This window comes from Mobula hypostoma, chromosome 16 (assembly GCF_963921235.1).
Source record: "Mobula hypostoma chromosome 16, sMobHyp1.1, whole genome shotgun sequence".
Taxonomy (NCBI): Eukaryota; Metazoa; Chordata; class Chondrichthyes; order Myliobatiformes; family Myliobatidae; genus Mobula; species Mobula hypostoma.
Window position 1 is genome coordinate 69,591,560 of NC_086112.1, and position 17,717 is coordinate 69,609,276.

General features: G+C 46.1%; 1 protein-coding gene across 1 annotated transcript in view; it reads right to left on the bottom strand.

Annotated features, from left to right (window-relative positions):
* The window catches only part of LOC134357477 (neuromedin-K receptor-like), an 84,332-nt gene extending 82,617 nt beyond the window's left edge, over window positions 1-1,715 (bottom strand). The window contains exon 1 of the mRNA XM_063069095.1: window positions 995-1,715. Coding sequence (XP_062925165.1) covers window positions 995-1,428 — 434 coding nt within the window. The 5' untranslated portion in view covers window positions 1,429-1,715. The remainder of the gene's footprint in view (window positions 1-994) is intronic.
* Between the last annotated feature and the right edge of the window lie 16,002 nt (window positions 1,716-17,717).

Here is a 17,717-nt window from a genome sequence, read left to right on the forward strand (position 1 = left end):
ACGTGGCACGCTGAACTGCACAAAATACTCCAAATGAAGCCATACCAGTGCTTAGTAAAGTTGTAAACTAACATCCCAAATTGTATGCCACACCTCTGGGCAAGCATGCCATATGCCTTCACCAGCCTATTGACTTGTGCTACCACTTTCAGGAAATGATGGACCCGGACTTACAGATGTAACTGGTCATTCCTCGGGGCTTTGCCATTTACTGTATATGTTCTATCTCTGTTTGACATTTCACCAAATGCAGCACCTCGCACTTATTGGCATTACGTTTCCCCTGTCAACTATTATTCTCTCTCGCAAACCTTGATTCGTGTACCTACCCACCTAAGGGAGAACTCCTGGCAGACAGCGCGGGCGGTCAGAACTAACCCTGGGTCACCGGCGCAGGAGGCGGCAGCTCTACCCAACCTCTTCCACTCGGGTCTGGTAAAAGTACTCACTTGCTGACGGATTGTAACTTGATCACAATTAGGGCTATCTAAGCGTGGTGAAAGGGCTGCGGATCGGGCAATACTTTAGGATGAAGTTTCAAAAACTTGTTGTCGAGATCACCGAGTTACAAGAATTTCCAACGACCCAACTGTCGTCGGTGTGTATCAGTCAGTGGCGGCGTCCGGATAACTGCAGAACCATCTGAGCTCCTTCTTCAGTAGCCCAGGAGGACTGGAATTTTAAATATACTTGCAGTGCTATTTTGGACACGTATGTGACCAAATACGATCTAATTTCGCCCTAGCAAATGCTTTGAGGACGATCTCGAACCACCCTCCCCACCCCTCACCCCCAACTACCCCCTTTGGTAGTCCTGGTTTGCCCCACCCATTCGCACGCTATGTACCCAGTACAGCAACAGGAACTGACCCCCGAGACATACCCTGAGGTCTTGCATCGAGAGGCTACTTTAGATCTTGAGGACATAACAAACTACCTCTATAACATGAAGGGGTGCCAGACCTGTGTGTCTGACGCTGGCTGGCGGGGTTACCTGTCCACAGCAATTGCTGTCATGGAATAGATGCTGGCGAACATGGCGGCGATGGGAAAGAAGTTGTGGAAGCGGCAGTAAGTCTCTCCGAAATACCAGTCGTTGTGAACGGCATAAATGAAATTGATCAAGGTGTTGAAGGCGGCCACAGAGGCGTCCGAGAAGGCGAGGTTGACCAGGAAATAATTGGTCACCGTCCGCATCCTCTTGTGAGCCAAGATGATCCAGATGACGACGAGGTTGCCGAAGACGGCTACTGCCACAACCGAGCCGTAGGTGATGGACCAGAGCGCGATCTGCCAGAAGGGCTGCTCGAATATATTAGTGTTGTTCCCATAGGTAGGTATCTCCGTGGAAGGTCCCTGCTGGGTGTATCCGCTGTCCTGGCTGCCGTTTCCCCAGAGTCCAGTGAAGTTCGGTGTCAGTGTTCCCATTCCAGCAGCGCCGTGCGCCCACCAATCTCCGGTGGTGCAAGGGGACGGGGACGACTTCCCTCTACTGCACTGAAGTGGAGCAGCTAGACTCCGGCAGCGCGGCAGCTCCCGGTTCTTTTAATCTCTGTGGGGAGGGGTGGGTTCTTCGTGGGTTGATGCAATCGAACAGTCAGAGAAGGGATAGGCTACGATCCACCGCAGCACACCCCCGACCGGTGCTGGGCAGGCACACCCAAACCCGGAGAAACCGGGCGAGCGCGGGGAGCGGGCAACTTTGCTGCCGCCAACCTGTTGCTCCGATTGAGCCGAATGAAAGGACTAAATGCAATCCCAGAAAGAGAGAACAGTTCTTAAATACAGACTCATCATCTCCTTGAGATGTTACAGGGTGGATCACAAACAGCCCGTGGAACTGGCACGCCGTCTGTCTTACTTCTCCATTCCAAGTCTCACATCGTATTGCCTCCGTCCACTAGATCACTTTGTTTTAAACAACAAATTGACAGTTGCTTAAATTTGGACGAATTCCTGCAGGGCTGGTTCGCCGGGATTCAAGACGTGATTTCAGGTTGAGCTGTGCAAACGGGAGTGGTGAAGGAACGGCGATCTTGACATCTACCACCATTCAGTCTCGCCCTTCACACAGGAATGTCATTACTCGAACCTGTCCCCTGAATTTGCTCCACCGCACAATACCCTCTGAACCTTCTCCTCCTACCCGTCTTTGCCCATTACCCCGCTCTGTATCGCAGTCCTGAAAGCTCCAACTTTTCCCGCAGACACACGGATGGAGAGGACACTGCGAGCTCACAACCTCCCTTTAAAAATACCCTTTTCTCACAATTCTCAACATTCATTTAAGATTGTTGTATAAGGACACACCGAGTTTGTGTTGATTGCCACGGAAGCAATCCCATTGGTCCCATTCTTTCACTCAGTTTACCATTAACCCACACTAAAGTAAGGGAGGGAACCTCCCTTCTTCCCCTCCCGTCTCCCTGCCTCCCCAAAGTAAATTACGTTCGTCAATTAACCGGTGTACTCATCTGTAGGATAAGGAAGGTATTGGAATTGAATTTATTTACATCTTACATTCGTTCCACAACGTGAGGGAGTAAAAATCTTTGCGTTATTACTCTGTTGCAATGTACAGACTTAAGAATTTAAAAGTCTTATGGCTTGTAGAAAGAAGCTGTCCCGTAGCCTGTTGATCCTGGCTTTAATGCTGCGCTACTGTTTTCCAGATGGAAGCAGCTGGAACAGTTTATGTTTGGGGTGACTGGTGTTCCCGATTATCTTCCAGGCTTCCTCTATTCAGCTGCTGCTGTAAGTGTTCTCAGTTCACATCCACAGATGCGCTGGGCTGTCTGTACCGCTCTCTGCAGTGCCCAGTGATCAAGGTTCGTGCAGTTCAGTTCCCGTACCAGGCGGTGATACAGCCAGTCAGGATGCTCTCAATTGTGCCCCCTTAGAAGCTCTTAAGAATTTGGAGGCGCATGCGGAATTTCTTCAGTCGCCTGAGGTAGAAGAGACACTGTTGTGTGCTTTTTTTTTGCCACACAGCCGGAGTGCACAGTCCAGGTGAGATCTTCGGTGATTTGTATACCGGGGAACTTGAAACTACTCGCCCTCTCAACTGCAGTCCCATTGATGTTGATCGGGCGAGCCCGTCTCCGTTCCTCCGGTAATCACGTAACGTGATACCTGATGAAGACTTATTTGGTCTGAGGGCAAAGATACCAAACCCAGACAGATCCATTATCAATCTCCACATTCCCACAGCTCTTTCAACCATCCTTCCTATCACGTATTCTTCTGGAAGAATTACATTCTTCTCCTAATGTTTCCTTCCCTGTGGTATTTACTCCATTGACAAGATGGTTCACACAAGTGCCTCCGCGATGTCTTCCTTCTTCCCAAACCATGCTTTGCTCTCCACTATCTCATCTATTTCTCACATTCCTATTTTAGGGAGTACCTGCATTCAGTCTACAGGGGCAAGTTAAAGCTTCCTGTTGCCTGCCATTTTGATCCTACATCTTACTACCACTTTGACATCCATCTGTGGCCATCTGCACTGTTCTAACAAAGCCAACATAAGCTTAAGCAATTGTACAGCAGATTCTGCCCAGGGACATTGTAACCTTCCTGACTCACTACTGAATTCTAAAACTTCAAATATCTTTCAATCTCTGTCTATTGTGCTACTCTACTGTGCCTACTGTCGTGTTTATTATTTATTGTAATGCTTGCACTGTTTTGTGCACTTTATGCAGTCCTGAGTAGGTCTGTAGTCTAGTGTAGTTTTTGTGTTGTTTGACATAGTTCAATGTAGTTTTTGTATTGTTTCATGTAGCACCATGGTCCTGGAAAACATTGTCTCATTTTTACTATGTTCTGCACCAGCAGTTAGAAACATAGAAACATAGAAACATAGAAAATAGGTGCAGGAGTAGGCCATTCGGCCCTTTGAGCCTGCACCACCATTTATTATGATCATGGCTGATCATCCAACTCAGAACCCTGTACCAGCCTTCCCTCCATACCCCCTGACCCCCGTAGCCACAAGGGCCATATCTAACTCCCTCTTAAATATAGCCAATGAACCAGCCTCAACTGTTTCCTGTGGCAGAGAATTCCACAGATTCACCACTTTCTGTGTGAAGAAGTTTTTCCTAATCTCAGTCCTAAAAGGCTTCCCCTTTATCCTCAAACTGTGACCCCTCATTCTGGTCTTCCTCAACATCGGGAACAATCTTCCTGCATCTAGCCTGTCCAATCCCTTTAGGATTTTATATGTTTCAATCAGATCCCCCCTCAATCTTCTAAATTCCAACGAGTACAAGCCTAGTTCATCCAGTCTTTCTTCATATGAAAGTCCTGCCATCCCAGGAATCAATCTGGTGAACCTTCTTTGTACTCCCTCTTTGGCAAGGATGTCTTTCCTCAGATTAGGGGACCAAAACTGCACACAATACTCCAGGTGTGGTCTCACCATGGCCTTGTACAACTGCAGTAGTACCTCCCTGCTCCTGTACTCGAATCCTCTCACTATAAATGCCAGCATACCATTCGCCTTTTTCACCACCTGCTGTACCTGCATGCCCACTTTCAATGACTGGTGTATAATGACACCCAGGTCTCGTTGCACCTCCCCTTTTCCTAATCGGCCACCATTCAGATAATAATCTGTTTTCCTATTTTTGCCACCAAAGTGGATAACTTCACATTTATCCACATTAAATTGCATCTGCCATGAATTTGCTCACTCACCCAACATATCCAAGTCACCCTGCATCCTCTTAGCATCCTCCTCACTGCTAACACTGCCGCCCAGCTTCGTGTCATCCGCAAACTTGGAGATGCTGCATTTAATTCCCTCATCCAAGTCATTAATATATATTGTAAACAACTGGGGTCCCAGCACTGAGCCTTGCAGTACCTCACTAGTCACTGCCTGCCATTCTGAAAAGGTCCCGTTTATTCCCACTCTTTGCTTCCTGTCTGCTAACCAATTCTCTATCCACATCAATACCTTACCCCCAATACCATGTGCTTTAAATTTGCACACTAATCTCCTGTGTGGGACCTTGTCAAAAGCCTTTTGAAAATCCAAATATACCACATCCACTGGTTCTCCCCTATCCACTCTACTAGTTACATCCTCAAAAAAATTCTATGAGATTCGTCAGACCTGATTTTCCTTTCACAAATCCATGCTGACTTTGTCCGATGATTTTACCACTTTCCAAATGTGCTGTTATCACATCTTTGATAACTGACTCCAGCAGTTTCCCCACCACCGACGTTAGGCTAACTGGTCTATAATTCTCCGGTTTCTCTCTCCCTCATTTTTTAAAAAGTGGGGTTACATTAGCCACCCTCCAATCCTCAGGAACTAGTCCAGAATCTAACGAGTTTTGAAAAATTATCACTAATGCATCCACTATTTCTTGGGCTACTTCCTTAAGCACTCTGGGATGCAGACCATCTGGCCCTGGGGATTTATCTGCCTTTAATCCCTTCAATTTACCTAACACTACTTCCCTACTAACATGTATTTCGCTCAGTTCCTCCATCTCACTGGACCCTCTGTCCCCTACTATTTCTGGAAGACTATTTATGTCCTCCTTAGTGAAGACAGAACCAAAGTAATTATTCAATTGGTTATGGTTGAAATGACAATAAAAAGTGACTTGACTTGATTTGACTATTAGAACTGGTCATTGTTGTTGCAAGTCACCCATCTGTAACATTGCTTACTGTTTCCAACGTGGAGTTTCCAACATTGCTGCCTCTCTCCCAGAGGAGCCAAATCATTTTTACGCTTGATTTAATGTCGCCAACACTGAGCCCCCAAGGAGAGCTGCTGACGCGACCCGCACCTTGGTCATCACTGAAGCTGAAGTACGCAGGTGTTTCCAACGAGTGGGCAGTCGCAAGGTTGCGGGACCGGATGGCATTCCAGAGCAAGTACTCAGAGTGTGCACAGCACAACTGGCAGGTGTGTTTGCTGACATGTTTAATCTCTCCCTCTCCCAGTGTAGAGTGCCCTCCTGCTTCAAAACATCTAACATTGTTCCTGTACCTAAAAAGACCAAGGTAACATGTCTGAACGACTGGTGCCCTGTCGCACTCACCTCAATAATAAGCAAATGCTTTGAGAGGCTGGTCAGGGGTTACATCTGCAGCTTGCTACCATCCACACAGGACCCCCCTACAATTCACCTACTGACACAACCAATCAACTGATGACACAATAGTCACAGCCCTACACACCATCCTTACACATCTGGAGAATCTGGAGATGTGAGAATGCTGTTCTTGGACTACAGTTCAGCATTCAACACCATAATTCCCACCAGGCTCGACAAGAAACTCAGAGCTCAGAGACATCATCCTTCACCCTGCCTTATGTAGCTGGATCCTGGACTTCCTGTCAGTTCACCGGCAGGTGGTAAGAATAGACTCCCTCACCTCTGCCCCTCTGACCCTCAACACAGGTCCCCCTCAGGGGGCTGTGTCAAAAGCCCCCTCCTGTACTCTCTGTATACCCATGACAGTGTCGCCATCCACAGCTCCAATCTGCTAATTAAATTAGCTGACAGCACTACACTGATTGGCATAATCTCAAATAATAATGAGGCAGCCTACAGAGAAGAAGTCACCACCCTGACACAGTAATGTCAAGAAAACAACCTCTCCCTCAACGTTGCAAAACCAAAGGAGCTGGTTTTGGATTACAGGAGGAATGGAGATGGGCTAACCCCTATTGACATCAATGGATCTGGGGTTGAGCGGGTGAATAGCTTCAAGTTCCTCGACATACACATCACCGAGGGCCTCACATGGTCTGTACATAGCGGCTGTGTGGTGAAAAAAAAAGCACAACAGCACCTCTTTCACCTCAGACGGTTGAAGAAGTTTGGTATGGGCCCCCAAATCCTAAGAACTTTCTACAGGGGCACAATTGAGAGCATCCTGACTGACTGCATCACTGCCTGGTATGGGAACTGTACTTCCCTCAATTGCAGGAACGTGCAGAGAGTGATGCAGACAGCCCAGCACATCTGTAGATGTGAACTTCCCACTATTCAGGACATCTACAAAGACAGGTGTGTAAAGAGGACCTGAAGGATCATTGGAGACATGAGTCACCCTGATCACAAACTGTTCCAGCTGCTACCATCCGGGAAACAGTACCGCAGCATAAAATCAAGGACAAACAGGCTCCGAGACAGTTTCTTCCACCAAACCATCAGACTGATTAATTCATGCTGATACAATTGTATTTCTATGTTATATTGACTGTCCTGTTGTACATACTGTTTATTATAAATTACTATAATTTGCACATTGCACTTCCAGATGGAGAAGTAACGTAAAGATTTTTCCTCCTCATGTATATGAAGGATGTAAGAAATAAAGTCAATTCAAATCACTCTGTTAGCAAAGAATAGAGTTGCAGCATATTTCTACAGCCCCGCATTTAGCAACTTTTATACTTCCTTGTTTGGGTTGTCACTCCCCAACTACCCTTATTTCATACTTCTTGTTCGTTTTCTCTTTTTCTAACTACCCCATTATCCCATTCACCGAAAAATATCTGCACCTTATTTCTGGCTTCACTACATCAGAGATATCCCCCTTATCCAATCCATCACATCCCAACCTCTTGAAATTTAAAACCAACTCATTTTTTTTTGTATTCCAGAGGTTTCTTGATTTGAAATATTTACTTTGTCTTACTTTCCACAGATGCTGCCTACCAAATGTTGCAGTGTTTTCCGTTTTCATGCCTAGAGCTTTATTTCTAACTAATCCAAACAGGGTGTTATTTATCTCAATTATTATTTGTGGGACTCTGACCCTTAGTTGTCTGCAATAACCGTTAAATGTCATGAACACATTTTAAAGATAGGTAATTAACTGTGATACACTTGGGAATTACCCAAGAAAATGATGAGGCTTTTAAAAAAATATTTAAGATTATTTCTTGCTAGAACTGCACAGAATTTGTTTATAGAAATTACATAGTATGTATTGTTACGTACCCCGTAACTGGGTTGCCAAACCAGCAGAAATGGATCACTCAGTTGGAGTCTGGAGTACTAGAACTAAGAAAGTTTTATTAAAGAAACAAGCAACAAAGTAATCGAAAGGATAATAAATGCAACAGTTCAGCAATGATAAACACACGTGCACAGAATTAAGATAACAGCATCAATCAAGCTCTATCGTTGTCTAGGGGTAAATGACCAAATTTCAAAGTGATTCAAAGTTCAGTCCAATTTAGTAGTTTAGTTCGCAGTAATCGTTGCCATGGCGATGGACAACGTGGGGAGAGATGAGAGAGAGAGAGAGAGAACGGGAACAACTGATCATTCAGACACAGCTTCACTCACAGACCGGCGATATGGCTCACAAGCAACTTTTGGGCAGGTCCTTGGTGATGTCACCTGAGGTCACCGACTGTGATCCCTCCTCCAGATGCGGTCGATCCTCTGCAGTGAACCCGGCACCCAGGCAAGGGCGGACACACACCGGGTTCCCGCTGATCGTACCTTTCCACCCTGTGCGTTGTCCGGTACTTCCCACCTACTCGTGAGAGGCGCACCGCTTCCAGGGTCTCGTTACCTCGGGTGTCGTGTGTGTCTTGCCTTAGCGAACCTGTCCCTTTTTATCCCCCTGCTGGGGTATCGCCTGTCCATCACTTCAAACAGTTGAGGGTTCAAAGGGGGAGCCGCTCCAGACAGCTTTCTACACATCTCCAGGTGCTGTTTCATTGTGTCCCTTATCTCTCTCTTGAAGACAGGTGGCAGACCAACTGCTGATCACACAGGACAGTTAACATCTTATCTATGTGTATTCGAAACACTTTCCCCCCTTTAAGGATTTTTACCGGGAGGTAAAAATTACAAACATGAATACATTATTTGATACACGCACAAATATACATCTTTACCAGCTATTTGGCTAACACAGCGAGTTTGAAGTTGTCAACACCTTGACAGACAGTCATCGCATTTTCTGTTCCTTTTACACGTGTTATTAATAAGCCCTTAGACCAGGCTCCAACTCAGCAAACTTCATAGTGGCCAGAAACACTGATGAATTGCGACCAATGTAACCTCTCATTTGGTTTTGTCCCGGACCACAATAACAAGGGTCGTCCCATTCCGACTCAGTTTTCTCTCGCAAGGGCTTAGTAGGAGGGGGACGGATATTGACCGCAGAGTTATTGCAAAACTTCCTGCAGTACCCCACCATCTCCAAGAGCCTTCTGAGGGCCCTCTTGTCTGTCGGGGTTGGGAGGTTAGCGATAGCCTGCACTGTAGCTTGCATCGCTGCCAGCTGCCCCTGTGTCAACACAATTCCCAGGTAAGTAACCCTCGTGTGGCCGAATTCATATTTTTCAAGGTTCACTATCAAGCTGGCTTCAGACAGCCGTATTAAATCGCCAATACACACCTCTGTGTTCATCAGCCCTTTAGTCACTGAATTACTCATTATATATGGCTGTTGTTTACTAGGCTCACCTATTGTAACAGACATCACCCAACGTCCCAGTTCTTTGCATTGCCTCGGGACAATCAAACACACGGGTGCGAGTCGTTTAATTACTTCTTCTAAAGATTCGCTTTGTTCGGGGATTAAGGGAGAGACCTTATCAGTAGACCTGGCCAAAACAATAGCCTTCTCCCATCTGACGGATCCCATCCTAATCTTTTCAAAATGGTTTTTTCCTCTTATCAGGGGGCCCCTAGCTTCATTGATTTCCACGCTAACACCGACTAGGTTTGTTAGCATATCAAAAGCCGGTGACCGTCTCAGTTCGCGTCGGTCATGATCAATAACATTCTTCCCCCTGGGCAGCCGGTAAATCTCTTTCATGATTCCACCAACTGTTTCCTCCAGCACCGCAAAATGTCCACCGGGGGTACCTCGTGGGCCATGTTAAAAACCTCATCCCCATAACTCTTTTGCACCACCCCCCATTCCTCATCTGCGGGTACTGTACTTGATTTCCCTTTTTTCCTTAGCACTTCCTCCTCCCCACAATAGCCTACTAGTTCCCTTGTTAAAGCTGTGTCAGAGAGAGCTGTCTCTGCCAAAACCATCAGCACCTCGTCTCACTCCTGCGTCTGCACAAATTCTTTCCTGGCTACTGCTACGTCTGTCCCAGCTCCCTCACTACCTCTTGTCTCACTACACCCCGTCTCATACAAGGTTGGCAGAAACGTTTCAGCTAAATTCACTAGCGCAGCTAAATTCACTACTGCAGCCCCATGATGAACCTGTGAGTCCATGGGCGGGGCCTCAATGCTGGCAGGCTGACCTGTCAATCTCACGACTGGGAACACGATTCCTCCGGCGATGTCATTACCAAGCAAGACTTCCACGTCTTTCATCGGTAATTCGGACCTCACCCCGATCGTGACTAGTCCAGAGACCAGGTTGCTTTGTAAGTGTATCTGGTGCAAAGGGACCGACTCTGTCCCTTCCCCAACACCTTTGACCTCTACCTCCCCAGTCTGGGTCTCTGAGATAAACTCTAATACACTCTTCAGTATTAGTGACTGACACGCTCCCGTGTCGCTCCAGATCCGCACTGGAACTGGTTTTAACCCCTCCTTCACTGACACCAATCCGGCCGAGATAAACGTCTCGCGCCCTTCCTGGACTTTGGCAGACCTGCCCTTCCCTAGCGGTTCGCTTAACAGCTCGATACAGCCATTCAAAATTGCCGTTTTTCCTTTTCCCGTCTCCTTCTCTGGGGCAAAGCACCTGGATGCAAAGTGTCCGACTTTCCCACAATTATAACAGACGACCCCAGGAGACTTCCTACCAGACTGCTCCCGGTCTACCTTATCCTTTTCAGTAGTCCCCGGCTTACTTTCTGACTTTTCCGGCGGACTCTCCCCACCATCCTGACTACCCTTCTGGTCGCCTTTACTCGGGGCAAACTTCATTTTATGCGTCAACGCATACTTAGCAGTTGCGGCTAACGTGGCTGCCTCTTTCTCATCGAGGTAGGGTCTCATACCCTCAGGGACACAAACTTTAAACTGCTCAATCAGGATCAGTTGTAGCAGTCTGTCATAATCCCCCTCTACCCCCTTTGAGGCGCACCAACGCTCACAATATCTCTGCATCTCACGGGCAAACTCCAAACACTGTTTCCTCGCATTCCGGAACCTCTGCCGGTATGCCTCCGGGACCAACTCATAAATCCTGAGGATGGCCTCTTTCACCATCTCATACCTCTGGGCATCTTCCGCGGACAAAGCTGAGTAAGCTTCTTGGGCTTTCCCTTTCAGTACACTCTGAAGTAACACAGCCCACTTATCCCTCGGCCAGTCCTGACTTATAGCCACTTTTTCGAAGTGGAGAAAGTACCGATCCACGTCGGTATCGTCAAATGGGGGAACCAGCCTAACCTCCTGGGTCGCCCGGAACCCTCCACCTTGGTTCGCTACGAGACCCTGCTCGGCCCTTACCTTTAACTTCTCCAGCTCAAATTCCTTTTCCCTCTGTTTCCCTCTCTCTTCTCGCTCCCATTGCCTCTCTTTCTCCTCTCGCTCCAACTGTCGTATCCGGAACTCGTGCTCGAGTCTCAGTTTTTCAAGCTGTACCTGTACTGCGTCTCCAGCAGGTTTTTCAATAGATACCACCCCCAGCTCGCCTTGGGGAAACACACCTTTAGATACATAGTGCTCTACAATAGCTCTGTGTATCTCCTCTCTCCTCATTGTCGACTTCACCTTAGCAAGATTCAACCGTTTGGCCATAGCTATCAATTCCGATTTCCTGGCATGCTCTAATGCCTCCAAGGTCGGCGCCTTTATAAATTCCTCAGCCTCCATTTCTGCTGTTTGTCTTTTCTTTCTTTCGGGAATTTTAACCCAATCAATTTACTCCGTCCCAAATTTAGCATTCAAAATCGCGGACGAGAACCCTACTTATGTTACGTACCCCGTAACTGGGTTGCCAAACCAGCAGAAATGGATCACTCAGTTGGAGTCTGGAGTACTAGAACTAAGAAAGTTTTATTAAAGAAACAAGCAACAAAGTAATCGAAAGGATAATAAATGCAACAGTTCAGCAATGATAAACACACGTGCACAGAATTAAGATAACAGCATCAATCAAGCTCTATCGTTGTCTGGGGGTAAATGACCAAATTTCAAAGTGATTCAAAGTTCAGTCCTATTTAGTAGTTCAGTTCGCAGTAATCGTTGCCATGGCGATGGACAACGTGGGGAGAGATGAGAGAGAGAGAGAGAGAGAACGGGAACAACTGATCATTCAGACACGGCTTCACTCACAGACCGGCGATATGGCTCACAAGCAACTTTTGGGCAGGTCTTGGTGATGTCACCTGAGGTCACCGACTGTGACCCCTCCTCCAGATGCGGTTGATCCTCTGCAGTGAACCCGGCACCCAGGCAAGGGCGGACACACACCGGGTTCCCGCTGATCGTACCTTTCCATCCTGTGCGTTGTCCGGTACTTCCCACCTACTCGTGAGAGGCGCACCGCTTCCAGGGTCTCGTTACCTCGGGTGTTGTGTGTGTCTTGCCTTAGCGAACCTGTCCCTTTTTATCCCCCTGCTGGGGTATCGCCTGTCCATCACTTCAAACAGTTCAGGGTTCAAAGGGGGAGCCGCTCCAGACAGCTCTCTCTACACATCTCCAGGTGCTGTTTCATTGTGTCCCTTATCTCTCTCTTGAAGACAGGTGGCAGACCAACTGCTGATCACACAGGACAGTTAACATCTTATCTATGTGTATTCGTCACAGTATTATTTTGCAGATATTTTTTATCCAATAAGAAAACATGAAATCACTGGGGTTCACAGAATCAAATCTATGCAGCAGAAAGATGTACAGGGTTGCTGTGAATTTACTGCATTTCCTTTCTTGATAATAATGATGTAGCTTCAGGAATTCAGTTCATGAATCATTGGCATGGTAGCATATTGGTTAGCACAACACTTTACAGTACCAGTGGCATGGACTCAATTCTCTGTAAGGAGTTTGTATGTTCTCCCCATGAAAATATGGGTTTCCTCTGGGTGCTCCAGATTCCTCCCACTGTTCAAAGAGATTAACTGGGAATTGCCCTGTGATTAGGCTAGTATTAATTGGGAGATTTTTGGGCGGTGCAGCTCGAAGGCCTGGAAGGCCTATTCCATGCTGTATCTCAATAAATAAATAAAAAAATAAATCATAAGATCTGCACTTTTTTATTTCCAGAAACAATTGCTAGAAGTAACTTATAAGAATTTGCTGACTAAATGAGGGAAGTACAGCAGTTTCATCAGTGGCTAATTTAATATGATCAAGAGCTGAAATAGTCTCAAAATATAACCAGAGAGTAGCCTGCAGGGGGAATTAGTATATTTGTTGAGTCTTTTCATTTTTTACACCCATTGACTTAAATCCTATGCCATGCAGCTGAACAAATTGCAACTCTATAGCAATGAAATAAACAGGTCTGGCCTCCCACTACTTGTCAATTTTTGGAAGAAGATTTGAATACTCATATTTTCTTATGACACAGAAGTAGGCCATGCGCCCATCAAGACCATGCTAGCTCTCAGAGAAGTCCTATTTCCTATATGCATATGTAGTTAGTTCATTCTTCAGTTATTGTTTGATTTAATCATATAATGTCCGGGGGGGGGAGGGGGTCATACAAAATGGATGTGAAGAATGTGTTTCCTCTTGTGGGAATATCTGGGACTTGCATCACTTTAAATGTAAGGAATCACCAATTTAAGACTGAGATGAGGCTTTTTTGCTCAGTTGTGAGAGACAAAGATCTATGGAAGCTGATGCTAAATATTTTTAAGGCACAATTAGAGAAATATTTGATAATAGATAATGCAACATCGAAGTCATGAACAGATTACTCATAATCTTATTAAACGAAACAGGGAGCAGGCTCACGCACCCTAGTGATGTAACCTTGCTCCATATTTGTTATGTTCATAAAGGGATAAATAAGGAAAAGCTTTTTCCAATCCTCTCTGCAATAATTTCATCACACAGAAGAACTGCAGTGCAGATCCCAGGGTTAATACTGAAAATGTTTACATTGCAAAGGCAGACTGCAGTCCTGTTTTGTGTTTCATTGAATGTAAACATAAGAAATATATCTACTTGAGGTGGCTATGATGACTAAACAGTAGAAACAAATGATTTCCGCTTTTGGAGGAGTACAGAACAAATGAACGTCATAGAAACAGTGAAGTAACTTAATTATGGGGTCAGGCACTCGTACCTTCATAATGTACTGAAAATCTGGAACACTTTCCCAGGGCTATTGAGCCTTGGTTAGCTGAAAATGTCAAAACCAAGGTTGACAGATCTTTGTTGGGCAAGGATTCTGAAATCCAATCCTTGTTGAGCATGATCATTGAACAGCCTTGCAGAATGTTCATTGACTCAGAATGGAATGGTGCTGTACAGTATTCTTTCCCTTCTGCACCTTGAAACCACGGCACAGTTCACCTTCCTTGCCTTCACTAAGAACGAGCCTTAATTGGGGCAAAGTCCCTTGACATCTTGTACTATGGCTTGATATTAATAACTTACATATGCCATAGTGGGTCTGATTCTTCCACGTTAACAGCTCACATGCACTGATGCTTCCCCTCATTCATGCCAGACATCAGCAATCATTCCACGGTCAAACTCACTTAGATCACTTTTCTTCCCTATTCTGAAGTTAGGTCTGAACAGCAACTGAACCTCTTGACCATGTCTGCATGTTTTTATGCCACATGATTGGCTGATTAGGTTTCTGCATGATGAGCAGGTGTACAGGTGTACCTAATAAAGTAGCCACTGATTGTACGTTGCTCGTAACAATGTACCTCTACATACATTTGTAAATCTCCCATCTCACAAACTGCTCATCTCTCACAATTTTCATGCATCAGAGTCACTAGAGTTATTTAGTAGTTAAACTAAAATAAGTAGTGCAAAGAAAAAAACAGAAATAAGAAAGTACTGAGTTACTGTTCATGGGTTCAACATCCATTTAGAAATCAGATGGCAGAAGGGAAGAAGATCTTCCTGAATTACTGAGTGTGTGCCTTCAGGCTTCTGTACCTCCTTCCTGATGGTAACAAAGAGAAGAGGGCATGCCCTGGTTGATGGGGGTCCTTATTGATGGACGCTGCCTTCCTAAGGCACTGTTCCTTAAAGATGTCTTGGATACTGCGGAGACTAGTATCAATGATGAAGATGACTAATTTTACAAGTTTCTGCAACTTTCTTCAATCTTGTGCAGTAGCATCCTCATACCAGACAATGACGCATGGTACATTTGTAAAAGATTTGAAGTGTTTTAGTTGATAAACCGTATCTCCTCAAACTCCTAATGAAATATAGCTGCTGTCTTGCCTTTTTTATAGCTGCATCTATATGTTGCATCCAGATTAGGTCCTCAGAGATGTTGACACCCAGAAATCTGAAATTTCTCACTCTCCCCACTTCTGATCCCTCTATGAAGATTGGTTTGTGTTTCCTCGCCTTACCCTTCCTGAAGCCCACAATCAGCTCTTTGGTATTGCTGACATTGAGTGCAAGATTGTTGGTGTGACACCACTTAACTAACTGGTATATCTTGCTCCTGTACACCCTTTCATCACCATCTGAAATTCTGCCAACAATGGTTGTATCATCAGCAAATTTAAAATGGTATTTGAGTGGTTCATAGTGTGACGAGAATACACATAAAATTAAGATGTTTGCTGGTCTAGGTTAGCATCAGTGACATCAGCAAGTGGTCTGCCACCTGCCCTCAGGGGAAGGAGAGATAAGGAACAATGGAGCAGCGTCTGGAGATGTGTAATGAAGGAACGGGGGAGAGAGAGCTGTCTGGAGCGGTTCCCCCCTTTGAACCTTGAACTGTTTGAAGTGATGGACAGGCGATGCCCCAGCAGGGGGATAAAAAGGGATCGGTTCGCTAAGGCAGGACACACGCCACCCGAGGTAATGAGACCCTGGAAGCGGTACACCTCTCACGAGTCGGTGGGAAGTATCAGACAACGGCCAGGGTGGAAAGGTACGATCAGCGGAAACCCGGTGTGTGTCCGCCCTTGCCTGGGTGCCGGGTTCACTGCAGAGGATCGACCGCATCTGGAGGAGGGGTCACAGTCGGTGACCTCAGGTGACATCACCAAGGACCTGCCCAAAAGCTGCTTGTGAGCCATATCGCCGGTCTGTGAGTGAAGCCGTGTCTGAATGATCAGTTGTTCCTGTTCTCTCTCTCTCTCCCCCCACGTTGTCCATCGCCATGGCAATGATTACTGCGAACTGAACTACTAAACTGGACTGAACTTTGAGTCACTTTGAAATTTGGTCATTTACCCCTAGACAACGATAGAGCTTGATTGATGCTGTTAACTTAATTCTGTGCACATGTGTGTTTATCATCGCTGAACTGTTGCATTTATTATCCTTTTGATTACTGTGTTGCTTGATTCTTTAATAAAACTTTCTTAGTTCTAGTAATCCAGACTCCAACTGAGTGATCCATTTCTGCTGGTTTGGCAACCCAGTTACAGGGTACGTAACAATAGCCACACAGTCATGGGTGTAGAGAGAACAGAGCAGTGGGCTAAGCACATATCCCTGTGGTATGCCACTGAGGCGGAAATGTTATTTCCAATCCGCACAAAGTGTGGTTGTCTGGTTTGGAAGTCAAAGATTCAGTTGCAGAGGAAGGTACCCAAGCCTAGATTCCGTAGCTTTCTGATTAGTACTTCACCATCTTGAAAGACAGCCTGGCGTTGGCCACCGAGACAGAGATCACAGGGTCACCAGATGCTGCAGGGATCCTCATAGCTGTGGTTTTACTCTCCCTTTCAAAATGAGCATAAAAGGCATTGGGCTTGTCTAAGTGTCAAGTATCACTGCCAGTCATTATGTTGGGTTTTGCTCTGTAGGAAGTAATTGCCTACAAACCCTGCCAGAGTTGAGGGGCATCCGATGTCGCCTCCAACCTTCCTTGGAATTGTTTCTTCACTCTTGAAATAGCCCTCTGCAAGTCATACCTGGTTTTTTTATACAGATCTATGTCCCTAGACTTGAATGCCACAGATCTAGCCCTCAGCAGATTATGAGCCTGCTGGTTCATCCATGGCATTTGGTTTAGGAATGTACCATAGGTGTTTGTAGGCTTACCGGTTTTAATGAAGTAGGTGACAACTGTGACCTACCTATCCAGACTCAAAGATGACTCCCTGAATACAGTCCAGTCCACTGTTTCAAAGCAGTCCTGTAGACGCTCCTGTGTCTCCCTGTTCCATACCTTTTTGCTCCTCACTACTGGTGCTGAGTCTTCAGTCTCTGCCTATAATCAGGGAGTAGAAGTACAGCCAGGTGATCAGACTTTCCAAAGTGTGGCTCTCTTTATCTTAGTGTAACTGTCACATTGGTGGGCGTTGATGGTGGACCCAAATGCAAGACACAGACACTGAAGTACTAGGATCAAGAAAGCAGGGGGAGTCAGGAGGAAACAACGCTGAACATGGACACAGGCCCTGGACGAGAAGGACACTGGGCCTGGGCTAGGAATAAGACTAGGAAAGCGGGACCAGGACAAGGAACTTGGAACTAGGAGCCTGGGCTAGGACTCTGAGCCAGAGAATGGACAGAGACCCGGAACCTGGGTCTTGTCTCGGGCTTGGACCCCGGATCTAGGCGAGGACAAGACATGGCTACAGGACTGGACGTGGAACTCCTGCACAGGATGAGGCACATGGACAGGAT